The sequence below is a fragment of the Ochotona princeps genome, chromosome 29, assembly GCF_030435755.1.
Source record: "Ochotona princeps isolate mOchPri1 chromosome 29, mOchPri1.hap1, whole genome shotgun sequence".
NCBI classification, from domain to species: domain Eukaryota; kingdom Metazoa; phylum Chordata; class Mammalia; order Lagomorpha; family Ochotonidae; genus Ochotona; species Ochotona princeps.
This window is the reverse complement of record NC_080860.1, coordinates 17,027,736-17,054,466: the sequence shown is the minus strand read 5'-3', so window position 1 is coordinate 17,054,466 and position 26,731 is coordinate 17,027,736. Positions and strand designations below refer to the sequence as shown.

General features: G+C 48.3%; 1 protein-coding gene across 4 annotated transcripts in view; it reads right to left on the bottom strand.

Annotated features, from left to right (window-relative positions):
- LOC101532959 (E3 ubiquitin-protein ligase RNF185) overlaps positions 1 to 26,731 on the bottom strand; it is a 107,339-nt gene that overhangs the window by 56,220 nt on the left and 24,388 nt on the right. For 2 of the 4 annotated variants that reach the window (XM_058656886.1, XM_058656887.1), the window contains exons 5-6: positions 25,821 to 25,875; positions 22,775 to 22,892 (exon numbers count right to left, since the gene is read on the bottom strand). In XM_058656886.1, the coding sequence (XP_058512869.1) occupies positions 22,775 to 22,892; positions 25,821 to 25,875 (173 nt within the window). Of the gene's footprint in view, positions 1 to 12,572; positions 12,733 to 19,867; positions 21,557 to 22,774; positions 22,893 to 25,820; positions 25,876 to 26,731 lie in introns of those variants that run through there. The other 2 variants (XM_004591995.2, XM_058656888.1) reach the window with 2 other exon arrangements.

Genomic DNA, 26,731 nt, shown 5'->3' with positions numbered 1-26,731 from the left:
AAGTGGCAGAGGCGGTGTTTATACTTGGGTCTAGCTCATGCTAAAGCCTAGTTTTCTCCTACTCCATCATGTCAACTTTTTTTTTTTAAGCTTTACTTATTTATTTGAAAGGCAAAGAGAGGGACAAAGAGAGAAAGCTTCTCATTTGCTAGTTTATGCCCCAAATAGCTGCAGTGATGGGGACTCGATCAGGTCAAAGTCAGGAGGCTGTAACTCCATCTGCGTCTCCCAAGTACTTGAGTCTGGACCAAAAATGGAGCGGCTGAGACTGAAACTATCATAGTAGACGGTAGCATTACAGGTTGTGACAACCTGCTGGGCAGTGTTAATTCTTTATTTATTCCAATGGAGGAGTCAGGAACATTTGCAAAGGAAACTGATGCTTGAGCTGAGCCTTGAAAGATGGGACTGGTTGGCCAAAGGCTGAGAAAGGATTGGGGGACAGGCTGTGTGAGCTCAAAGATGGGTATGGACAATGGTGCATGGTCGGCCCATGTCCCTCTAACAGTAAGGTGCCCCACATGACGCACAACGCTCCTGGCTTGGTTCAGCTGCTGCCTTCTTGAAATAAGGAGGGCAGCTGAGATGAAGCCGGGGTAACCGATTGAGCCCTGGAACACGAAACAAGGTTGTTCCAAGATGCTCTTGTGTGCTCCCTGGCATGCCACTTTGTTCTCCCTGGGTAACTCCAGACTGCCACAGGCACAGTGATGGTCACCAAACCCTGTCTCGCAGGCGCCGGGGCCATGAATAGACAAAGCATGGCTCCGGGCACTTCATGATTGCTCAGCAACATTCTGGAGCAGCCAGAGCATAGCCAGCCAGCTTTGTTCTTCACACTCCAGTGCACAGTTAAAACAAGCTGGCAGAAGACACCACGAGACCCACCCAGTCCTCTCCCCCACTTCCTTATTGGCAGGAGATCCACCACTCTTTCTTCCTAGATTTAAAAATCTCGGACTCTCAGGCTGGTGCCATGGTGTAGCATTGTAAGGCTCTGCCTTGTGGTGCCAGCATCCCATATGAGTATCAGTTCATGTTTTGGCTACCCCATTTCCAGTCCAATTCCCTGCTAATATGCCTGGGAAAGGACCTGAAGGATGGTCCAAGTGCTTGGGCCCCTGCATCAACATGGAAGACCCAGATGAAGCTCCCGGTTCCTGGCTTTGGACCAGCCCAACTCTGGTTATTGCAACCATCTGGGGAGCGAATTGGTGGATAAAAAACATTTTCTGTCTCTGCACTGGGATCCCATATGTGTGCTGGTTTGTATCCTGGCTGTTCCACTTCCCACCCAACTCCATGCTTGTGGCCTAGGAAAGCAGTGGGGAACAGCCCAAAGCCTTGGGTTCCTGTACCCATATGCAAGACCTGGAAAATCTCCTGGCTTCTGGCTTCAGATCGGCACAGCTCCAGCTGCTGTAGTCACCTGGGGAGTGAAGCAGCGGATGGAAGATCTTTTTCTCTATATCTCTTTCCCTATGTAAATTTGACTTTCCAATTAAAAAAAAAACTTTAAAAAAATTTATATATATATATATATATATATATATATATATAAAAAACCCTCATCCTTCTCTCAACAGAAGCTATTTTGCTTTTTGGATGGCAGTGGACACAGAATGCAAAAACGTGTTCACCATCTCCAAGGCAGACGCCCTGACAAACTCATACAAATCAGGCCTCCCTTAGGTTACTGTCACGGCGCAAGACAATGAGTGTGTGACAGGGTTTTAATAAAAACACAGACATCCATCTTCTAAAGCCTGAAATACCTGTGTGAACCATTTCTGGAATTCTTATACACCAAGGCCTTTCAGGGTCAGAACCTGGCTCTTGTGTCCTGGCGCCAACAAATCTCATTACTTTTGAGCCACACCTTGTTTCTTGTTTTTACTTTTGAATCCAAGAGGAACAGTCTCTAATCTGACCACCCACTAACTCAACAATGACTCTACCATGATATTTGGGGGTTTCCAAAAGACAAAAAGAGGCCCAAAAATTTCCCCTGGGAGGATATCTAGAGCAACCTATTACAGCCTCCCTCTCCAGGGCCTGTCCTACTTTCTCCAGTCTTGAGACACTCCAAGCCATTCAACCAACACTTCCTTTTGCACCTGTTCCAAGTAATGGAGGAGAAGACTCCCTCCTCCATTCCTTTCTTAGATACACTTGGTCCCACCTTCCAAATCTCTCTGTAGTTCTTCTTTGTCCCTTCTGGTCCAGACCTCCAGCTTCCAGTCCGCCTCACAATCCTGGCTTGTTTTCCTCGATCCCTAGCTGTCTCCGCTCTGGGTCAGACTCCATAAGGCAGACTGTCTAACACAGTGCACCTGTTCTAGATCCCATGCTAGGTCACCTCTAAGAGGGGCAGCTACTTCTAGCCCCTACCCACCTCCCTTCTGGTCCTTCTTATTGCTATGTCAGTCAAGTTCAAACCTCTGCCCCACCGAAAATCTCTGGATCCCGTTTTCTCCTCCCATACCTCCTGCTGCTTTTCCACACAGCCTCACAAGCACAAACTGTCTACACGCCACTGCTCTCATTTCCTCACCTCCCACTTACTGCATAAACCCAAGGCAATCTGGCTTCCACCCCCGCCCTTTTCTCTGAAACCATCTCATCACGGTCAACAGTGACTGCTTATTGCTAAATTCAATGGGCACGCTTCAGTCATTCTTTCAAAAAATATTTACTGCATGCCAACTATGCACCCAACGCTGTGTTCGACAAATAGCATCAGACAAGACAGAGGTTAAACATGAAGTATTGAAACAATAACACAGTTCTAACTGGGGCAGGCAGAATGAAGGAGACCTGAAGTTCATAACCGTGAAAGCAAGAACGGAGCAAAGGGCTATTTTTTCAAGGAAGTAATTTCAAAGCTGCATTCTGAGCAACAACAACAAAAAAAGTAAATTAATTAGGCAAAAAAAGTGCTTGGGTGGTAGGGCAGCAGTGGGAGGGCGAACGGTGGAGGAAGAATAACATAAGAATCAAAGTGGGGGAAACATGTGCAAAGGCCCTGAAGCAGGAATTTGCACACATCACTGAAGTTAGCTAGGGAAGGTAAGGCTGGCCTCCGGCGTCCTACAGTTCTTCACTAAATGTTTACTGAAACAGTAAATGTCACAGAAGGTGGACCCAAAGACTTTCTTATCATCTTGTGCAAGGGGATGCTCTAATGACATTAAAAAAAGAGAAAAAAGACTTATTTTTATTTGAAAGGCAGATTTACAACCAAGAGAGTAGGAGAGATAGCGAAAGAATGATAGATCATCCATCTGCTGCTGGTTTGTTCCCCAAAGGGCCACCATGGCCAGTAGGGTGGCCAGTCCAGAGCTAGAATCCAGGAGTTTCTTACGGGCCTCCCATGTGGCCACGGGGATACAAGCACTTGGGCCACCCTCTGCTGCTTCCTCAGACCATTAGCAGGAAGTTGGACTGAAAGTGGGGTACCTGGGACTCAGAACCAGCACCCATACGGGATGCTGACACCTTAGTGCCGTTCCGTGATGCTGGTCCTTCTAGCTTGTATTCCAACTGTGTACATCCGTGTTTTTGCATCCTGACATTCACATCTCAAGCTGTTCTCTATGCCTGGTATACTTTCTACTTAATCAAGTTCCCCTGCTGCCCCCTTTAAGTCTGGCAGTGTTTGTCTCGCTCTGTTTGCACCTGTTTTGTTATCATCTGTTCCTTAATTCACTGTGCATGTTTCTGTTGCCTTCAGTCCTCGTTTCTCTGTTCTGCTGCCCTTCTCTCCCAGCTCTGAGGGTCAAAAAACTGTATCTGGCTCATCTTCCTTTCTTTAAGACCTAGCTCAGGGCAGAACAGGTGCTACTCGACTGACAGCTATAAAGGTAATTGCCAGAGATGAGCTCTGAAGGATGAAGGACGGCAGGGATGATTCCGATGGAGGAAATGTTCAGGTTCCCAGAGAAATTATCTACAGGTAGAGTCTCCTGTGGATTCGGCTGGCCTCAGCTTATCTGATACGCATTCACACTGGCTTTTCTGTTAGCGAGCACCTGGATATGCAAAGGCACCCTGAGCCCACTGCCTCTCAAACCCAGGTCCTCTTCAAGAACATACTCATGGCCTCCTTAGCATCCATACATTGATCTTGTGTGGTTTTTTTTTTTCCTTAAACAACCTTTATCCTAGGAAATGAAACAGAAATGTAACAGTGTAAAGTAGGCAATTTCTGAGAGCCTGGGTTCAGCCTACTCAGAAGTTCTTCCTCTAAGAAATCGCCTCCTTGTACCAGGTTGTTCACCTTCTCCCTCTATACTGTTTGCCTCTTTTATCTGCAGACTTATCAACTGTAGCTACCGATTATCAGAGCCCAGAAAGGGAGCTTAACAAATGTCCACAGCAGTTTCAAACAATAAGGAAGCCTTATTAAGTGTTTAATAAAAAACCAGGCCTTCAGTTCTTACAATTTTTTGTTTGAAAAAGTGGTAAAACTAGGTGAAAATGGCAACAAATGGCTCTTTATAAATGTTCTCACCCTAAAAATTCAAAATCCTTCTGAATTGTTACAAATTATATGTGCTTTGTTTACTTATATATTTACCTTCTAACTTAGTAACCTTCCAGGTGACTCTCACTTTGCTGAGTCCCCTGGGGAACACACCAGACTAACAGGATGGTAGAGCTATAAGATTCTTTAAACCATTTAATCCAGGAGCTGGTGTAGTGGCTCCACAGGTTAATTCTCAACCTGCAAGCACCTACATCCCACATGGGCGCCGGTTTGTGTCCTGGTTGCTTCACTTCTGATCCAATTTTCTGCTTAAGAAGTGAGAGAGCAGCAGAGGATGGTTCAAATCCTTGGACTCTTATACTCATTTGGGAGACCCAGAGGAAGCTTCCGACTGCTGGTTTCAGATCAGTTCAGCTCCAGCCACTGTGATCATTTGGGGAATTAACCAGTGGATGAAGAACCTATCTCTGTCTCTCCTTCTCTATGTAAATCTGCCGTTCAAACAAAAACTATTTAAAGAGAATTCACTGGACCCAATGCAGTGGCTCAGTGGCTAAATCATTGCCTTGTTGAATTTCAAATGGACACCAGTTCATGTCCAGGCTGCTCCAATTACCATCCAGCTCCCTGCTTGTGGCCTTGGAAAGCAGTAGAAGATAGTCCAAAACCCTGAGACCCTGCACCCATATAGGAGACCTGGAAGAAGTTCCTGGCCTCAGATTGGCACAGCCTGGCTACTACCAGGCACTTGGGAAGTGAACCAGTGGACAGAAGATCTTTCTTTTCCTCTCCTCTCTGTAAATCAACCTTTCCAATAAGAATAAATCTTTAAGGGCCCGGCGGCATGGCCTAGCGGCTAAAGTCCTCACCTTGAACGTGCCGGGATCCCATATGGGCACCGGTTCTAATCCCGGCAGCTCCACTTCCCATCCAGCTCCCTGCTTATGGTCTGGGAAAGCAGTTGAGGACGGCCCAAGGCTTTGGGTTCCTGCACCCATGTGGGAGACCTGAAGGAGGTTCCAGGTTCCTGGCTTCAGATCGGCGCAGCACCGGCCGTTGTACTCACTTGGGGAGTGAATCATCAAATGGAGGATCTTCCTCTCTGTCTCTCCTCCTCTATGTACATCCGCCTTTCCAATAAAAATAAATAAATCTTAAAAAAAAAATAAATCTTTAAAAAGACAACTCATTGAAATTGTACTCATTGTATTATGAAAAATTATACATGGAATTTAAAATGTATTTGCATCCAAAAAACATCTTCTTAAAAACAAATCTAATGTGATCTGATCATTTTTGAACGAAAAACCGGTTTGGAAAAGAACAGAGTTACCCAACCATCACAAAGCTAGCGAAAGATGATCCTGAGTGGGCTTAAACCCTCGCCCCAAGAGTACCAGGACAGGGACAGTGGTGTTTCTATTACTCTCTGCATCCTAGACACATTGAGACTTGTTCAAGACCACATAGCTATTCAGTGCAAGGGCTCAGCCTGCGATGCCCCAGCCCGGAGCCAGTGCATTTCCCACGACACTCACCTTAAACTTAGTCTAAGAGCTGGGTTTCTTTCTTTTGTTTTTGCAAACTGAAGCCCTTTTTCAGGCTTCAAAGCCATGAGAAATCCCCAAACACTGAGAGCTCACAGGACCCTAATGCTGAGCTTGAACCAACAAGACACAGATCCTATTCTCTCATTTGAGAAAAATCTTTGCGATGTCTCATGTTCCAACCAGACAATGGCGAACCAGGAACAACCCCCCCTCCCCTCCACTCCCCAGCCAATTCAGTGTAGCATAAAACAAGTCTGGTCACCCCTGGGCCCCCTGGGAGCTGGCAGGTCAGGCCATGTCAACTGCGACAGAGCAAGAAGGTACAGGGCAGAGCAGGAGCTAGTGGGGAACAGTCAAGCGAAAACCAAACCAAACCAAAAGAAAAATCACATTTTAATGGGGTGACTGCCTACAGTGATTAATGTTCCTTCAGATACACCCTACTGGACCCCAAAGGCCTTTCTTCCTCACTGGCTCACCAAATATTACCAAAGGGAGTGTCTCAGGGGAAAAAAAAAAGATTAGATGGCTTTTAAAGGCACTTATGAACTTTCACTAGATCTTACATGAGTCTTTGGTCAAAGAAGAGACTAAATGATTCCCAGTGGCTCAAAGCAGCTGTGACACCAAAGCAGGGGCCTTTTTTCTGGTGAATGCATGCGGGGGGTGGGGGGGTATCTCAGAAAGCTCCAGTCTCGCTGTCTTCCACCTTGATTTTCTTATTCGTGAAGGAAGAATTTGCAAGGTCAAGGAGTTAGGCTAGAGTTTGAAATCTGGCTCAGGGCGCGTGTATAACTCCTCTGTGTCCTTGGGCCAATTATTGAACTTCTCTGAGCTTGGCTCCTAATCTTTCCAAAGAGGCCAACAACCACCTACCTTGCAGGATTATCAAGCAGATTAAAAGCAATAACATTGCAGATGTGGGGCAAAAAACATCTTCTGGGGTGTCTGGCATTTAGCTGGCCTGTGAGGAACTTCTTTCTCCCCTGTGTGGGCCAGAAAAGGTTGAGCTGAAAAGGGTTTATTTCTAAAAAAGAATCTGCAGGGAGCGTTTTTCAAAACACATTCAATAAACTTTTTCTCTGTGCCTGTGTGTGAGCCATGGACTGGGCTGGTAACTACTGAGATTCAAGGGGTGTGAGGAAAAGATAGCAATGGGTTAGTCAGGGATACAGCAGGTGCTGATGCTGGGCCCAGGGTAAGCTCAGTGCAGTAAGCGGAGACGTCCTGGAGAGAAAAATGAGCCGATTCCTGTGGCTTTGAGGCTGCTACACAGGTAAGCTTACTTCCCCCAGAGAATGAGTAGACATTTTCTTATCTGAGGAGAGAAACCAGCAATGGGCTAACTGATTCACACAGTCCAAAATACCAAATAAACAAACAAAAAACGATTTTGCCTTTATTTTATGCCAGGCAGTGTCTTCTACAAGAATCCAAACATTCTAGGGATAATAGAGGCTATCATATCCAGATGTGAAGATACAATGCAGTATGCATTTCTACTTCCAAATCAAAGATGGACTCCCAATGAAACTATTGGAAATGAAACCGTATCTTGACAGTAGGATGCTGGACTGTCTGCCATTGTCTGTACCAGCAATGTCAGGATAGACTAAAATAGCAGACTGATGGACTTATGACTGCTTATGAAGGACTATACCGTTGTAATAATACGAGGAAAATCAGTCGGGGGGTGGAAATTGGGGAGGGGGTAGGGAAATCCCAAACCCTACAGAATTGTACCATTAAAAAAAAAGTTACTGATTCACTTAAAAAAAACAACAAAACAAACAAATCCAAAGATTTTGTAAGAACTTATAACAGGCGGGAATGTAAGTATTCAGCTAATGTTAAGTCCTGATGCTGAGCCTGGCCCATGGGCCTGCTCTTAGTCCTGGTTCCTGTGTCTTTCACTACACTTGTAAATGTCTTTCTTGGACAAACACATGACAGGCAGAACAGACCTGACTCAACACGGGCAGGCCTTTGGTCTAGCGATTAAGACATCTGCATCACATTCCATCCAGAGTGCCTGGGTTCAAGCCCAGCTCCAGCTCCTGGCTGATGTAGACCTTGAAAGTCAAGTAGTTGAGTCTCTTGCCATTCATAGGGAAGACCTGGCTTGAGTGCCCTGCCCTTGACCTCAGCCTGGCCCAGTCCTGTCCATTGGTGGGTATTTCTGAATCCAGTAGGTGATAGGTCTCTCTTAAACACAAACACAATCCTAGAATGAACTCTCTTCCTGTTATTAGCTGCTACTGGATAGAAATTAACAGGTAAGAGTCCAATTTTTGCTACTGTAGAAAGAAAAGGTCAAGCAAAGGTAAGAAAGAAAATAGACTTGTGAGAGATGGCTACAGCTTTTGGTCCATCTCATGGAAATGCTAAAGTGATGCTTGCAGGTGGGCCCACCCCTCGCTACTACGCCCCTGAACCTTAGGACCCTTTAGGTTGCCTCTAGAAGATGCAGAAAAACCATCATGAACACAGAATGGCTAATGTGGATGGCTCCCTTGAACAGCATGTTTTTTTTAAATTCAGGTTTTAAAACCTGTGGGGGACCAGCGCGGTAGCTCAACAGACTAATCCTCTACCTGCTAGCTCTGGCATCCTATATGATGCTGGTCCATGGCTCATCTCCTAGCTGCTCCAGTTCTGATCTAGCTCTTTGCTTATGGCCTGGGAAAGCAGTGGAGAATGGCCCAAGTCCTTGGAACCCCACACCCACGTGGGAGACCTGGAAGAAGCTCCCTACCCCCCAGCTTCAGATCAGCTCAGCTCTGGCCACAGTGGCCACATGGGGAGTGAACCAGCAGATGGAAGATCTTTCTCTCTTTCTCTCTGTAAATCTGCTTCCCAGATACAAATCAATCAATCTTAAGAAAACAAAACAAAAACTAAAACACCCATTGACCTCTTGGCTCTCTCCATTCCACATACAGGCTGCCCAAGCCATCCTGGCCCTGCCCATGCAAGGAGGCACCGCCTAGCAGTCAGTGCCATTCTCACAGCATGCACAGCTCATCTCAGGGCCACTGTGTACCCACCTCTGCACTGGTGTCCTGTGACGCATCATGGCCCTGCCAGTCTTTAAACTGGATTTACTACAGACTGGGTAAACTCCACGTTCCTCAGCCTGGCATGTAACCCTTCCTAGTCTGCCCTCACAGACCCTCTCAGCCTCACCTGTTGCTTCCTGCGCCTCCTCAGTACTTTAGTTCTTGTCTCCCCAGCACACTTAACAGTTTACCATCCTTCATGGGAGACGTTGATAGTTGCCTAACTTTGCATTCTAATTCTCGAAGTTTCTTCCCTACTAAGATGCCACCCCCCCAAAACTACACACACATTCTTAAACCTGATCTAAGATTTCTAAAATCTTACCCTATTTAAGAACTATCCCCTCCTGCCAAGTAACACAAAAGTAGCCCGGGACCAAATGGGGTGGGGGGCAGGCTACATGGATACCCTGATATTTCTCAAAGAAGCCACACCCATTCATTCCCTGCCTTCCCGTGTATGTGTACTGGATTACAACATTCATACGTTTGCTTATGGTCTATTTCTCCTCACATAATCTACATCCCTGAAGGGAAAAGATTTCTTGCTGTACCCATAGGGCTGAAAGCTCTTGGCACACAGTTTGAAGTCAATATACATTTAGTAATTGCATCTATGAATTCCTGCATGGCTTTGAGATCCTATAGCATTCTTACATAGAAGCCTTACAATACTTTATCTATTTTAAAAAATTAGAGAATAAATCCAAAACACACACCATGCATTATTTATTTTCATGCAGGTTTTTTCCACAATGCTTGAGGGTCTAGGTACGTGACAGTCTAGGGAGTACAGGAGTAACCCTGACAACCCTGTTTTTTTCCCTCGCGCCTCAGTTTCTTCATCTGTGACACAAGGAAATGGCACATTATCTCCAAGAGTATCTCTTGATTCTGGCACCTGTTACAGTTTTATTGTAAGAAGTAAAACATGGCCCAGCCCAGTGCTTCAGACATTACAGGCACTCAGTAAATATTTGATCTCTTTGCTGTCGATTCTCCGGTTACACAGTGGAATCTGAGGCGTCTTGGAACACAGCTGAACAGAAAACAAGGAAAAGTCTTAATCCTATTTCCTTCTCTGACTCTCCGGCAACTTGTCTGTGACACTGCAAGGCTGAAGCACTGGACTTGACCTTGGAAAACGAGAATTCTGAGTCCACCAGTTACGAGGTGATAGAAGCCTCCACAAGCTGAGTCTTTGTCTACACACACACAGGCACACACACCCATGTTGACCGTCTCCCAGCTCAAAACTTCCACATTCCTTTCCACCTCAAGGCCTTTATTGGCTGTTCCCTCTGCCTGCAGCGTTCTTTGACCTTCCTTTGCGTTTCCTTATCCTCAAGAAGCCGGCATAAACTTAATTGTTTTTTTCATTTGAAAGGCAAATTTTACAAATAGAAAATGAGAGACAGAAGGAGAAAGTCTTCCATCCACCGGTTCACTCCCTAAATAGCCACGATGGCCAGAGCTGAGCTGACTCAAACCTGAGAGTCTGAATTTTCTTCCAGGTCTATCACATGTGTGTAGGGTTCCAATGCATTGGGCCATCCTCTGCTGCTTTCCCAGGCCATAAGCACGGAGCTGGATAGGAAGTGGAGCAGCAGTGACATGTAACACAAACTAGCATCATATGGGAAGCTGGCACTGGAGAGGATTAGCTTGCTGTGCCACAGCACCAGCTCTACAAACTTCATTCCTAATGGAAAGTATTTCCTGTGGACACCAGGTCTAGCACTGTAAGCATCACCCACCAAAGCAAAGACTGGCACTTGTTTGTTCTACTGCACTAAACAACACGCACAACACAGAAACAACCAGACAGCCAACGTTCCTTGATGGAATGACACAGCCAGAAGCTTTATGCATCCATTCTAAGAAGATGTGTCAGCAAAGGAAAGCACTAGGCCCGGCACAGTAGCTAGCGGATAAATCCTTGCCTTGCATCCACCGGGATCCCAAATGGGCACTAGTTTGTATTCCGGCTGCTCCACTTCCTATCCAGCTCCCTGCCTGTGGACTGGGAAAGCAGTCAAGGATGGCCCAAAGTCTTGGGACCCTGCACCCACATGGGAGACCCGGAAGAGGCTCTGGGTTCCTGGCTTTGGATCAGCTTAGTTCTGGCCATCACAGCCACTTGGGGAGTGAACCAGTGGGCAGATGATCTTTCTTTCTGTATATCTGCCTTTCTAATAAATAATAATAATATAACAGATAAATTTTGTAAAAGGGCTGCAAGTTTCTAAGAACCAGGGTTTCAAAACAGAGAATCCACATCCCACTGCAGTTAGAAAGCAACATGCAGAAGCATCTCAGTTGAAATCGGGATGCTCAAGGAAGACTTAGAGGAAGCAACAGGAGACAGCCCCACGCCCGGGGCACTCATTCATATTCTCTCTCTCTCTCTCCAAAAACAGAGTATCAGTAGCCAGGAGAAAAATCCCATGTTCCTATGGGGAGGAAGTGACCCTCGGGTGGCCCAGGCCTTGTATTCAGGATGGAGGAAGTGACCGTCCACAGGCGAGGAGCCAGGAAGCGGGGGCCGACATCCAGCCTTTCCCCTGCCTCCATCTCTCCCACTGCCACCTTCACAAAGCTGCTGGTGGTTGGGGCCCTGGCTGGTGGGTCCACAGACTGGTGTCCACCCACACCAGTGCCTGGAAACAGGGGCAACAGAAGGTTCTTGGTTTGGGGGTGCAGAAGTCTGGGAGCCAACCCCAGGCCTGAACTTTACCCTCTTCTTTGTTAGAGGGCACTTCCTTCCAGCAGATGTTGGGCCACTTTCCTGGGGTCGCCCCCATTCACTGGGTTGGGGGGTACTCAGACCCTGGTAGGCTGCTCTGTGCCCCTGGGCAAAGTGACCCAATCTCTTCTCACCCCCTTGTCTAGTCAGCGCCCTGACCTCCAAGGAGTGGGGGGAATCCACACTGTCCCCCCATTTCCGGTAGAATCTGAAGACCCCAAGCGTCATATCTTCCCGTATGTTGCATACCAAATGCAGACCTCGTGGGTAACTGCCCTGCACCCTGGAACATGATCCTGAGTCCCCATGCTCAAGAGAACCGCAGGCCCTTTTACTTCCTTGGACAGGGTTTTAATGGCGGTGGGGGAGTGGGCTGATCTGAGCTCACCAAGGTCCTTACACCCACTCAATAAATAAATAATAAAGCTGAACTCTTGGCAGAGCCAGGATCCCTTCCTTCCGGGGCTCTCAACTGGAAGGAAGCCGCGCCGGCCGCCTCTACCGCTCGGAGCCCAGGCTCCCGGATGCCAGGCCCCCCCCAATTCCCGGACGCCCACGACCTCCCAGTCTGCACACACATACCCCCTCCAAGATCCCCCTTGAACAGCTCAGACTCACGTGGACCCACTCAGCCCAAAACCCTCAGGAGCCTGCCGCTGTCCCCTCAGGCGCCACGGGTTCGGATTTCAGGGATAACTGGGGGACCGGGTGCTGCAGCCCTGCCTTACCCGCCAGCGCGGCCATGCTTCCCCGGCACGCGGAAACGTGAAGAGGCAAAGACCGGGCAGCAGGTGCCCTTGGTCCCCGCGGCTGCCGCCTCAGGCGCGAGAGGACCTTAGCCCCAGGGAGCCAGGAGGATGCGCCGCCTACGGGGCCCGCGCAGGACCAAACCGCACCTGGCACTAGGGGCCCGCCCGCCGAAGCCCCGCCCCTGCAGCCCGACCCCGCCCCCAGGGCCCGGCCCAGCCCTCGGGACGCGGACTCTGAGGCAGCTCGCGCGCCCCCTAGCGGGAGTGGCGAGCTCTGGGGCGCTGGTGCGGATACAGGGGGAGATGGGCTTCAGGTGGACCCTCAGGGCTCATCCAGTTGGGAGAAACTGAGGGTAAGTTCGACTACCTTAAGATGGTTCCCTTGGGAGAGACTGCATCGTGATTGGAGTGGCGGGTTCGTTAGCAGTTCAGGACTGTTGAACTATCAAAACCTCTTGAGAAATTCATAGTGTTGAAAATTCCTATTTTTCGGGCCCGGCGGCGTGGCCTAGAGGCTAAAGTCCTCACCTCGAACGCACCGGGATCCCATATGGGCGCCGGTTCTAATCCCGGCAGCTCCACTTCCCATCCAGCTCCCTGCTTGTGGCCTGGGAAAGCAGTCGAGGACGGCCCAATGCATTGGGACCCTGCACCCGCGTGAGAGACCCGGAAGAGGTTCCAGGTTCCCGGCATCGGATCGTCGCGCACTGGCCCGTTGCGGCTCACTTGGGGAGTGAAACATCGGATGGAAGATCTTCCTCTCTGTCTCTCCTCCTCTCTGTATATCCGGCTTTCCAATTATAATAAATCTTTAAAAAAAAAAAAAGAAAATTTCTATTTTTCTTCCTGTTGTTGGTTTTGTATTGTGGTTTTTCATTGAAGAGGGGTGTGAGGTGACTGAAATGCTGAAATGGGGACTGTCATGTCCAGATGTGAGGATGCAGTGCAGTGAGCATCTCTACCTCCAGAAACTATTAGCTGTATCTTGACAATGGGAGGCTGGACTCTCTGTCATTGTCCACGCCCGCAATGATGAACATGTGACTGTTTATGAAGAGCTATGCTATAGTAATGATATAGGAGAATTCGGTTGGGAGGGAGGGGATTTGGGAAGGGGACAGGGGCAATAAAAAAATAAGTTAAAAAAATGGCTCCCTTGGGAGGATGGGATGTGATAACATGATGTTCCTAGAATTGTATCTTACAATGTTAAAAATTCATTAACAACTTTCGGAGCAGGTACGGTTATATAGTACAGTAAGTCAGCCTGCCGCACTGGCATCTCATATGGACACTGGTTCCAGCCCTGGCTGCTCAACGTTTGATCCAGCTCCCTGCAGCGGAGGATTGTCCAACTGCTTGGGACTCTGTACTCAGGTGGCAGACTTGAATAAAGCTCCCGGCTCTGGGCTTTGGACCAGCTCAGGTCCGGCTTGCACGAACGACCATTTGGGGAGTGAACCAGCAGATGCAAGATCTGTTTCTCCAAGAAAAATTCAGGTAAAATTAAAAAAAAATTGGCAATAGAAGATGTCTAGGTCAAATCTAGGCCAAAGTGTTCAGTGATCCAATGAACATTCTGCTACATGGCAATGACAGACCCTCAGCAATGCCTGTCATCCTCCAGGACTCCCACGAATAACTCATGTAGCTTCCTTAAAATAATGGAGTCTTTCTCCAGGTAACCTATGCGAACACCCTGCTGTGTCATTTAAATGGTTTGTAGAATCCTTAGGATAACTGTAAGAATGTAAATAAAAAGTTGCATTGTTTAGGGGGGCTAATGATTTTAAAAAGTGAAGATGCAGGGCCTGGTGAGGTAGCCTAGTGGCTAAAGTCTTCACCTTGCACTGGCCAGGATCCCATATGGGCACTAGTATGTGTCCGGTCATTTGGGAAGTGAATTAACAGACGGAAGTTCTGCCTGTCTCCTCCTCTCTGTATATCTGACTTTCCAATAAAAATAAATTTTTTTTTAAGTGAAGATACAAAGGCAGAAGCTGGTCAATAGACTCAGTGATTTCTCCAATATTTGTATGAAACCCAGGAATACTGAGGGTCCCCACTGTGTGAATGAACCCAACCCACTGGAACCCGCACACACACCCCATTGGAGGAAGAGCATTCTCTGGTGGTACACACTTGGTAACATTCAAGAAAAAAAAAATTGTAAGTGCTATGAAAAACCATGCAGACTAGATCTGCCCTGTAGGGGGCCCCTTTAACAATGTCTGCTTAGACAAGAAAGCTCCAGGCACAGAACTAGAATGGCAGACCGGGTTTTGGTAGCTGCCGGCTGGCTTCCAGGGGCCCTGAGAACCACTTCCTCTCACTGGGTTTGGGAAGAGATTGGGGTCCTCTGTGTGACCACAGGCCAGCCAGTCAGTCCCGTTCGATCGTCTCACACTGGAACTTCTGCCATCTCCCTTGGACAGATTTAGGTCATGGGCAAAGTTGCCGGTTGACTATGAGGGGCAGGGCTGGGGCCCAGGGAGGGAACTGGATTCAGCCTCTCCTTCTGCCTCTGGTGCTGGCCCTCCAGCAAGCAGAAGCAAGCAGAAGTTTTCTTCCTGCCCTTCCTGTTCGAACTGGATGCCACGCATATTTTTCTCCTCTGGTGTGTAGCAGGCAGTTCTGACTCTCTCAAAGTGCTGGGGAGGAGAGGGACTGAGCCATACTTCAATCGGCTCCTGGGGATTTTTTAATAAGATTTATTTTTATTGCAAAGTCAGACATACAGAGAGATCTTACGTCCATTGATTCACTTTCCAAGCAGCCACAACAGCTGGAGTTGTGCCAATCTGAAGCCAGAGGCCTTTTCCAGGTCTTCCACATGGATACAGGATCCCCAGGCTTTGGCCCATTCTCGACTGCTTTCCCAGGCCACAAGCAGGGAGCTAGATGGGAAGTGGGGTAGCCAGATTTAGAACCTGCGCCTATATGGGATCCCAGTACGTTCAAGGCGAGGACTAACATGATGGACCAGGCTAACATGCTGGGCGATTCCTGGGGACTTTTGTAACTTCTGAGGAAATCAACCTGTGATTTTGTGTGGAATTCAGTGGCAGGAGTCCAGGGGACTCTAATGACAAAAGCTACCAGATGGCTTGCAAAGAAAAAAAGGGGGTGGGTGGGTGGGACAGGAATTTTAATCATCCTTTGAAAACAGATGACATTGCATTTTCCCAAATGCTAGGTAAGGATGGCAGCCTTGGAATTAAGACTTCCTGGGTGTCTTCCCCTCCTGCAACCCCCCAGTCCCCAAGCACCAGGCTTGTCTCTTCTGCTTTTTTCCTCAGGCCTTATGATCTTCACTAAGGAGGGAATAGCTGGGATGAGGGGAGGGGGAAGAGAGGAGAACAGGGACAATTTCTCCCAGGGAAATTCCAGTGAGAAATGCAAGTTGAAATAGAAAAGAATTTGTAGAGATGATGTAACTGGGCCGGGCATAATGGCTCAATGGCTAAATCTTACCTTACAAGCACCAGGATCTCATAGAGGTGCCAGTTCGTGTCCTGGGCGCTCCATTTCCCATCCAGCTCCGTGTTTGTGACCTGGAAAAGCAGTCGAGGATGGCCCAAAGCCTTGGGACCCCGCACCCTGCATCCACGTGGGAGACCTGAAGAAGCTCCTGGCTCCTAGCTTTGGATCACCTCAGCTCTAGCCATTGTGGCCACTTGGAGAGTGAACCAGTGGATGGACGATCTCTCTTATTCTCTCCATAAGTCTGATCTGCCTTTCCAGTAAAGATAAATATAAATAAATAAATGATATAACCAAGACATGTCTTCCCAAGGTGGATCCAAAAAAATATTGCTAAAATCACCTGTGACCTCCAGAGGTCACTTTTGCCAGGCAGAAAAGTGACCAGAAGTGGACGTATCAGGCTTCTATAAAGCACCCAAGCCACCTGCCCAGTTTGTTCAGCTGTCGCAGTTTAGATCTTATCAGCAATTGCAGAATTACCTAACTCCCTGAGCCTTTGACTCTCAAAACCTTGACCTTGAAGAGCACCTCAAGGTTTTTGCCATGCTGGAGATAATGACCTCCTGGTACCTAGCCAGACAGTCTTGGTGTCACCTGCCTCAAGCTGAGCCAGCCTCTGGTCTCGTCCGTCTCCTCCGTTGTCTCAAATAAGACTGATCTTCCAAAACGATGTTTCTGAACGATCCTGTCACTTCCTTCCTCAAAAACCTTAAACAGCAAACCAGTACCTACCACATAAAGGCCCAGCTAAGCCCTCTTGAGCTAATGTCATACTCTGCGGGATTCCAGCCCCCTCTCCCCCTTTTTTCCTAAGCACCTTGGCCATCTTTCCAGTGCTTACATTAGCAGGAAGGTAGGATTAGAAATGGAGCAGCTGGGAATCAAACTGCTGTTTCTGGGGGAAATGGGGAGGGAGGATATGGAAGAGGAGTGGGAGGAAGTAATCTCTATACCTGCATCATGGAAAATAATAAACTACTGTTTATATGAGATGTGAAGAGGCAGTGGCTTAATCCGACCATGCCACAACACTTGTCCCACACAGCATTCCTGCCATTCCTACAATCACCTCCTGCTCACACTCTCTCTGCAATGCTGTTGCTCCACTCCGTTGCCCGGAAGTATAGTCTTGTCTCTTAACGAGGATCTTCAGTTTACCAAGCACACTTGGCCACACCAAGGCCAGCGGCTGCTGTGTCAGACGGGGTCCACACCCAACATCTCCAGTTGCACAGGAAAGGATCTTGTTAGACAGTGCTGTTCTTGTGGGTGGTAATATCATCAGCATGGCCTATCAGATGTTACATGTCTCAGGTATATACTATCACTTGTTACTTTCTTACCACCCACCCACTCTCACACACAAAATCAAGCTTCTAGATAAGCCTCTAGACCTAGCAAGTCAGGAAATGCAGGAGTAAGAAGCATCCATTTACACTAAGTGATGCAGACAGAAAAATGGAAGCCATGAGAAACTCAACAGATAACTTGATTTTTTTTTGTCTATATGGCACTGAGGGTTTTTTCTCCCCCAAAGGTACATTAAAGGCCCTGCTTTAAAATTATTAAAAAACAAAAGCAAAACAGAACTTGATGGGGCTGGCATAGCAGCTCAACTAGCTAATCCTCTAGCTCTAAGTGTTGGTATCCTATATGAGCACTAGTTCGTATAGTGGCTGTCCCACCCAGCTCCATTGCCTGTGGCCAGGGAAAGCAGTTAAGGACGGCCCAAAGCCTTGGGACCCTGCACCCGCATAGGAGACTTGGAAGAAGCTGCTGGCTCCTACCTGACTTCAGATTGGCTCAGCTCCGGCTGTTATTACCACTTGTAGAGTGAATCAGCAGCTGGCAGACCTTTCTCTTTGTATCTCCTTCTCTCTATATAGTTGCCTTTCCAATAAAAGTAAGTCTAGAAAAAAATTTTTGTCTCTTCTTTATGTAAATCTGCATTTAAAATAAAAATGTTAAAAAAAAAACTAGGTTAGAGATGTTTAGTAAACCAATCCTTCTATAACTTGGTGACAATGATCAAGATTAAAACAAAACAAAACAAAACAAAAAATCCTCACCTCCCATGGGTGGTGGACATTTGACTTAGAGATTAAGACACTGCTTGGGATGGCTCTATCTGCTATCACAATGCCTAGTTGGCATCCTGATTCTGCTCCCAATTCCAGCTCCCTGCTAATGCGCATCCCAGCAAGCGATCAAGTTCAAGCAGATGGGTCTCTGCTTCTCCTCTGGGAGACAGACTGAGTGCCCATGTCCTGACTTCAGCCTGGCCCACAGTCCAGCTCCTGTGGGTATCTGAGCAGCGACCACAGAAATCCATGATCTCCTTGCATTTTCAAATAAAACATCCTCACACTCCAGACGCATAGTGCTAGTGAAATACTTAACAGATGACACACAAGGACTGGCTGTTGAGTCCAAGCAGAGGGAGAGGGAGCTATGTGCGGACGCCATGAGGACTGGGACCCAGCTGATGGCTGAATTGGGGCTGCATGATTGTTACAGAGGCTTTGCTGTCCTTTTCCACTGCTACATGTGTTTCCTGTTCTTTATGGAAAGCAAGAGCCCTGCTCTTCTTTTTAACTGGGATTGTTGAGTTCCTGAAGTTCTCTTATCTTTACATTCCCCACAGTGTCTTGGCACTAGTTGACTTGATGACTCTGAGATCACAGTGTAAGAGGAAGAAAAGTGCTTTCTGCAGAGACAGGACCTGTACTGTAGCTCTGGAATACTGGGGAGCCTGGCACTGGGTCGGGTCCACAAGGCCATCAGGGAGGGAGGCTAACATTAAATAACCTGGGATCGTCCTAAAGGTTGTGCTTGTCCACAAGCAAAGCTTCACTGTGGCAGCTGATTTGCAAGCTCAGGAATCCTGCGCACTGGCTGGGCGTGGGGCTGCCTGTCGGACAGGTTACACCCAGGGCAGGGCTGGGTACGAAGCCCTACGCGTCACATGGCTACCAGCAGCTGTTGAGAACACTTTCACCTGCAGGGTGACATGACCCAGGACAGGTGCTTCCCAGAGGCCACACCAGTGTGACAACTCTCCACCCATCAGCCTCCTCGAGACACAGACAAGCAGTCTAGGCTCACGGTAATGTAAAACCATTTGTTTAATTCTAAATCAAATCACTTCCACAACAGTGAAAATTAGTGACTGGTCAAGGTGTGCCACTGTGCAGTTCATCGTTTTCTGCCTGTGGTCAGGACTTGGGCTGGTCCTAGTCCCACAAAGGGTAGAAGGAAGGGGAGAGGCTGAGAATACGGAAAACACACAGAAAACAAAGGGGAGCTGCCCTGGCAGAGGGGAAGTGGGAAGGGGCTCCCTGTCTGGAGGGGCTGGGCCAGCAGTCCCAAGTTGGCTCATCAGCCCCAGCTCCTGGCAGAGGCGGAATGGGGACCTAACAAGGTTCAAAATCACAGGGTGCAGGGGCATCCTGGCCTGGCTGACAGGCTCCCAGGATGCCCGTGCTGATACAGCTTGCCTGGGCTCACCTAAGAATCAGGATGATTCACCTTTCTATCTACAACTCTTCTTCAATCTTCCTTCTGGAAACTCATTTTTGTTGAGGCCAACTATCTCAAGTCTGCTCTCTCTCCCTCTAGCTGGGGCCACACTCCATTTAGGGATTCTCCTTCTCAATTCTCTCTTGAGTAGAAAAATCTCAGGGGGCCCTCCTAACTGACAGGCCTACAGAAGGTGATAAAAACAGCACATCTGAGTGGGTGCCCAAGGATATTCGCAATCTGTTCGCCGTGCTGTAAAGCTGGTGGCATCTGCAACTGCATCACCTGCTCAACACTTTTTGTCTTTTTAAACACTGAACTATGGCACTGACAGGTGCAAAGGGGAAGGTATGGGAGGTATGGGGGTGGGGAGGGGGTACTTCCTAGAGGGGAAGGGGGCTCCTCTTGTCATCTTGAAGGTCTTGTTTTCCACAAATTAGAAATACAGAGTCCTATTTGGAAAAAAGCACTAAGTGTGGCTTTCTACTATTTTTTGGCTCTGGCTGGGGTTAGCTAGGGGCAGTGTGGCCTGATGATGTGAGCAAGCGGCCCCCAGGGCAATTCTGTCTCCCGTGACTTTTGGGGTCTTCAGGAGGGGACTGATTTCCAGTCCGAGGCCTGGCAGGCAGGTGGAACAGAACGGCTCTACCACATGAACTGCCCTACCTGCCTGGTACCACACTCCATCAGTAAGACTGGGAAGCAGCTTGTGAACCTGAGAAACAAATCAAGGGCTTGGGTTACAGGATAGCCCCAGGATTCCACAGGAAGGAAGAGAACATCATGCCGCTGTGCAGATATTCCCCAGGCCCAGCGGCCTGGCTGCTGGCTGGATCAATCAGCAAGGTCGCCTGCTCAGTTTTCAGGAAAATCCATTCAGCCACACTAAGGTCAGGACACTCGTGGTCCTCCTTCTTGTGTCTTCACAATGGACAACCTGGCCTCCGGGGATGGCAGACTTGAACATGTAGCTGGGCTCAGCAGCCCCAGCCCCCAGTTTTCTCCAGCTGGGTCCAGACGAGGATGTACTCTGAGCTCCTGCAGCCTGGAGATTGGCCTGCTTGTTTGCTTGTTCCTGCAGAGCTCTGAAGCCTTGACTCCAGCCTTCCCACGTACACAGCAGTCAGTCCTGGCTTCAGCAGTGGTCTAGGCTATGTGCACACAGTTTTGGGGGGATGGCTGGTGGGAAATGTGGGAGTGAAGCCACATGTTCCACCAGGGCTGATCTATGCCAGCCAACCAGGAAGTCATCCGGGCTGGGGACCCCGAGCACAGTCCAGGGCCAGTCTCCAGAGAATCGGTGACATGATGCCAGCTTCAGTGGCTGCAATTAGGATCTTCCTGGGACAGCAATGTCTTGCGTCACTGCTGAGGAGGAGGAGGAGGGAGAGGGAGCAGGAAGGAGAACACAGCAGCACAGGAAAGGAGAAGCCCCACGGGCTTCTGAGGCCTCTTGTAAAGGAGTGAAGGGAAGCAAGTTGCCATAAATACCATTTGGTTCATCCCTTTGTTTTGTAATAGTAAACAGGTGAAACGGCATGCTGAGTTCCTCGATGCCCACCTCGTCCCTGTGCAGTCAGGACCTGCTGAGCCGGCTGGAACAGGACCTCGCGGAGTCATTGGTGAGAGAAGACGCAAGGCCAAGGCCTGAGCTTACAGTCAGGTGTTTACAGCAGCGGTGACACCTTGACAACTCGTCTCGGGCTCCAAAGTTTGGAGGGAGAAGCAGGACTCGGTGATGCATTACCAACCCCACTGATTCCAGGGGTCTGGATGAGCCAAGAAGCCGAATGCCAGGAGTGAGACAGCACGTCCCCAGCCCAGGGGCTCTGAATGGCTGGATGGGGGCAGAGCCCAGCTTTAGGCTATAAGGAGCCAGAACATGATCACCAGGGCCACAAACAGGAAGAGGCGTGACAAGAACTGCTCATCCACATACTGGGGCGTCCCGGGGACAGCTGGGGAGATAGGAGGGAGAAGACAGGCTGTTGGAACACTGCAGCTGTGCACACTGACCAATAGGAAACCCAGAGCCTCATCTCCATCTCTTTATAACAACAGCATCCTGTACTCTACACAGACTTCTGAACCCCCAAAACAGCAGACAAGACAAAAATGAGTGGGACAATGAGAAAAAGGTCTCCAACTCAACCTTTGAGGGTTTGAACTATATGTGGCAAAAACCAGATGACTAGCAGGGAAGCTCTTGGCAGAAACAGTACAAGAACAGCTCCTGTATGGGGCATGCTGTGGCTGCTCAGTGCTGTATATTATCACTCCCGTTGCACTGAAGCAGCTCTTGAAACACAGGTATGAACTGGCCTGCCTGAGCCTGAGAGGCTTCTCAGGCAGAGGCAGAACTATCCAGCCCCTACACGTGCTTCCCCTTTCCAGAAGAGAATGAGGGCTGCCTCATCTCCCCTACAGCGTGGCAAAGCCGGGGCACAATTGGAGAGAGGACCTCAGCCTCCACTCCTCTGAGCCTCCTCCTTTGAGCCTGTTCAGAGCTCCCGGTCCTGACTTGGGAGAAGGAGGGTTTGGAGGATTTACATCCCAAATGGACAGACTGCACCAAACATGACACGGGGAGCTGCAGTGGTGGCAGAGAACCAGCTCTGGAGTCTGGCCTGGCTGTGGGTGCAGGCAGGTCCCTACTCTACTGCAGAGTGTGACCTTCCTTCAAGGCTGAGCACAGTCTGGCCTGGGGTCAGGGGGAGGGAAGCTCCCTCCCTTCTGAGAATACCACATGTGAACAGGTAAGAAGCTTTGCAGGTAGAGAAAGGAAGGGAGGATGTTTGCAAATACCAGTTGGGTGCACTGATGGATTTGTGCAGACAGGCAGTCATTAAGGACTTTATCTATTACCTTCTACGTGTCAAGGACCGGGAATGGGGCAGGGAACCCTTGGGATGGCCCAGAAGTGGGTTTAGTGTTTTTGGAGAAGTCGCTTCTGTAGCCTCTGCTGTGCCCAGGGCACACAAGGCACCGATGGAAGCAGGCAGAGCTCAGCTGGCTGTGGCCCTTCCCCTGGCTCCGCACTGAGGATCCGGAGGCTGATGACCCCTGTAGTGACAGCTCTCTATCTGTACCCTATACACTGTCAAACAGCAGGAAGTCTTGGAGCAGAACCAGAAGGACAGGTTCCTGATTTCTTGAGAAAATTCTCAGGGACTTACCTGGAGGGGGCCGCCCATCGTTTATGTTAAAGGCTGTGGCAAATATCCCAAAGGGAAATGCTCCGATTCCGAAAGACATCTGAAAGCCACCATCTCCAAAACCGAATCCTTGAAATCCCTGTGGAAGAAATGCAGTTAAGTGGAGGAGAAAAAGGCAGGCTGCTGCTGTGCCTCCCCAAATGATGCTCCCTCACATGTCACCTTCCCAGCGTCCCTCCCCTCTGCCACAGCACTCCCTTTCTCCTGGACCCTGAGGCAGAGCTCTGAATTGGTAGTTATATCGAACTTTGGCATCACAGATGGTAGCATAACCTGATGTGCCACATACTGGCCCTTTTCTTTCAAGATTTATTTTTATTGGGATGTCAGATTTACAGAGAGGAGAGAGACAGAGAAGATCTTCCATCCACTGATTCACTCTCCAAGTGGCTGCAATGGCCAGAGCTGTGTTGATTCAAAGCCAGGAGCCTAGGGCCTCTTCCAGGTCTCCCACACGGATGCAGGGTCCCAAGACTTTGGGTCATCCTCGACTGCTTTCCCAGGCCACAAGCAGCGAGCTGGATGGGAAGCAGGGTGGTCAGGATTAGAACCAGTGCCCATATGGGATCCTGGTGCAAGTAAAGCAAGAACTTTAGCTGCTAGGCTATCACACAGGGCCCAACAGTGCCCCTTTTTTATACCATTATTTGAACAGCAAAATCTGGGAGCAACTAAAAGGTCCTTCAGTAAGGAAAAAATTTATATTATAAGGCAGCACAATTCAATGCAATCAAAAGCCGCCTCTGAATGTAACAGAGAGGGTGAGCAATGGACTAAGTGGACTTAGCGCAGTGGACTAAGCTACTGCTTAGGACACCTGCACCCATACTGGATTTCCTGCTTTCAGTCCTGGCTACGATGTACTTCTGATCCAGCTTCCTGCTATGCGCCTGGGTGGTGGCAGATGACAGCCCAAGGACCTGGCCCACACCACCCTTGCAGGAGATCCAGATGGAGTTTCTTGCTCCTGGCTTTGGCCTGGGCCAGGTCCAGATGTCACAAGCATTTGGGGATTGAAAAAGCAGACGGAAAATTGGTTTGTCATGCTGCCTTTCAAACAAAAATCTCTTGAAACATGAAAAGTAACAACGAAGAAGATATTTTAGAACATCATGGAAAATACTGCCAAAGTTCAATTTTAAATCAGGAAACAGATATGTGGCTTCATAAAATACAGGGACTTAAAAGAGTTTTTTTTTTTTTAAAGTTTTCAGAAAAGGGAAGAAAAAGTTTATTTTGGTACCAAAAATAAAAACCCTTTGCAATCCATGCGAAAATTTTTTCACAGTATGCATTTCCCAAGAACGTTCTGAAGACATCTTTGTATACAAATGAGAAGCAGGGAAATGAGCAGATACTTGCTCTGAGATTCTGGCCATTCAAGTAAATATTCTGCTTTTCAAAAGTACATATTTTGAGGCCTGGCATGGTAGCTTAAGGGCTAAAGTCCTCGCCTTGCATGCATCAGGATCCCATATGGGTGTTGGTTTGCATTCCCGGCAGCTCCACTTCCCATCCAGCTCCCTGTTTGTGGCCTGGGAAGGCAGTAGAGGACGGCTCAAAGCCTTGGGACCCTGCATCCGTGTGGGAGACCCGGGAGAGGCTCCTGGCTTCAGCGGTTGCAGTCACTTGAGGAGTGAACCAGCAGATGGAAGATCTTTCTCTCTGTCTCTGCGTCTCTCCATAAATCTGACTTTCCAATAAAAATACATAAATCTTTCAAAAATAAATCAAAGTACTTATTTTGGAGCAATTCATTCTAAGATTTCATCCTAAAATAATAGTGAATCTGCTAAAAAAATTAAATTCATCAGGTTTATTTTTTTAATAGAAAAAGGAAGTGGCTAAATAGTTAGCAAAAGACTAGTTACATTTATTAAGTACATCCAACTTGAACACTGAAGAGCTAGGAAGTCAGTATTCCTGGCTGATAAAGTCTCCACGTGCAGGAGTACTGCCAAGAGTCTCCCACTCAAGAATATAAATGCCACCAGAGGCAGGCATCTTCGCCACGCCCACCAAGACACGACCACTGCATGCAAAAATTCTCAGCATGCAGAAGGTATTTAATATCCGTAAAATGAATCGAAAATTTTAAGAAGGCTTATGAAGCAGGAACCACACATCATAAAAAATAAAAAATGGGAAGCAGTGGTAGAGGTGCAACAGGCTAAGCCTCACCTGCAAGTGCCGGGATCCCATATGGGTACCACGTCGTGTCCCAGCTGCTCCACTTCCCATCCAGCTCCCTACTTGTGGCCTGAGAAAGCAGTAGAGAATGGCTCCAAGCCTTGGGACCCTGCTCCCATACGGAAGACTCAGAAGAAGCTCCTAGTTCCTGGCTTCGGATTGGCTCAGCTCTGACTGTTCTGGCCATTTTTGGGGAAGTGACCCAGCAGATGAAGAATCATGTTTCTCCTCTCTGTAAATCTTTCTTTCAAATAAAAATAAATCTTCCAAAAAAATTAAATTAGAAGCTTGAGACACCCATATGCCATATCAGAGTGCCTGTTCTGAGTCCTGGTTCCTCTGTGTTTCAACCAGCTCCCCAATAATGCATTCTGTGCGGGCAGCAGATGCTGGCTTAAGTGTCTGGGTCCTTGCCACCTACGTGGGAGACCCAGGCGTAGTTACTGGCTACATCATGACCCAGCTCTGGTTATTGTGGGCATTTGGGGAACAAACCAGCAGAAAGAACTTTCTGCCTCTCTCTGTTGTCCTTCCCAGATGAAAACAAGTGATATTTTACAAAGTTAAAAAGAAAAGGTAGATGTATAAATACACAAAACCACAAACATAAATAGACCCATAACATTTGTATTTATAATTATAAAAAAATATATAAAAGAAAATAGACCAAAATGTTCCTAGTGGTTATCTATGAATGGCGCAATTTTAATTTCTCCCCCTCCCCCCCACTTACATATTTACATAGTTTGTTTTAATGAATAATAAGGAAAAAAATCATCAGGCTGGGAGGGGGAATTCCTGCTAGCAGGCTTCTTACCCCTCTGTTCTCTGGCTCTGGTCTCTGCCCCTGAGGACGAGGAGGAGTCTTCTCTCTGAAACGGAAGCATCGCAAAAGAAGAGTTATCACCAAATGCTCTGTGGTCCTACGGCAACTGGGAGCTCTTTACCAACAAGGTCAGGGCCGGGGCACCATTCCTTGCCCCAGTACACATCTTATACCAAATTAAATCAACTATCACCTCTTGAGTTCCACCTGTAATTTTTCTTCCCAACTCTTCAGAAAACCAGGGATCATGTCAGTTTGTCACAGGACAGTTTGCAGTGTGACCTACACCTCTCACCGAGCCTCTGACCTAGACTGGCAGGCCAAGAAAGGGTAGCTTGTCTGCCGACAGTTTCCAGCCTAAGCTGTTGCGGTTAACTCCAGTACATCTCTCACAACTCTTAGGCAAGCCCCTGTAAGCTACTCCTTCTGCCTCAGGGGTTTCAGTTTTTCTGCTCATTCAGCCCACGAAGGCAGGATGCTCCCAATACTAAGACTGACGTCATTCACTGATCTTGAGGTATTTATTCTTGCTTCAAGAAGGAGCAGTAGCATTCACAACAAGGAGTCGGGGGGACTTCTGTAATTCAGTGTGCGGGGTCATGTGTGACAGCAACTCATGGGGGGCAAGGAGGGCAAGAAGACAGCTTCCAGGAGGAGGTGAGTTCAGGGCTACTCACACAGAGGAGGGGAGGGGGTCTGAGCAGGACTGCGGAGGGCAGAGGAGAGAGCAAATCCAAAGCCTTAAGGGAAGGAAAAAGGAAGAGTCCCTCCAAGGGGAGTCTAGCAGGTCTGGCGCACGTGCTGGGGTGGGGAAGGAGACAGTGAGACTCTGCTGGAGAGCCGAAGGGTATCACACCACGAAGGGCCTGTGCTTGTACAATGCTGGATCCACACACACATTT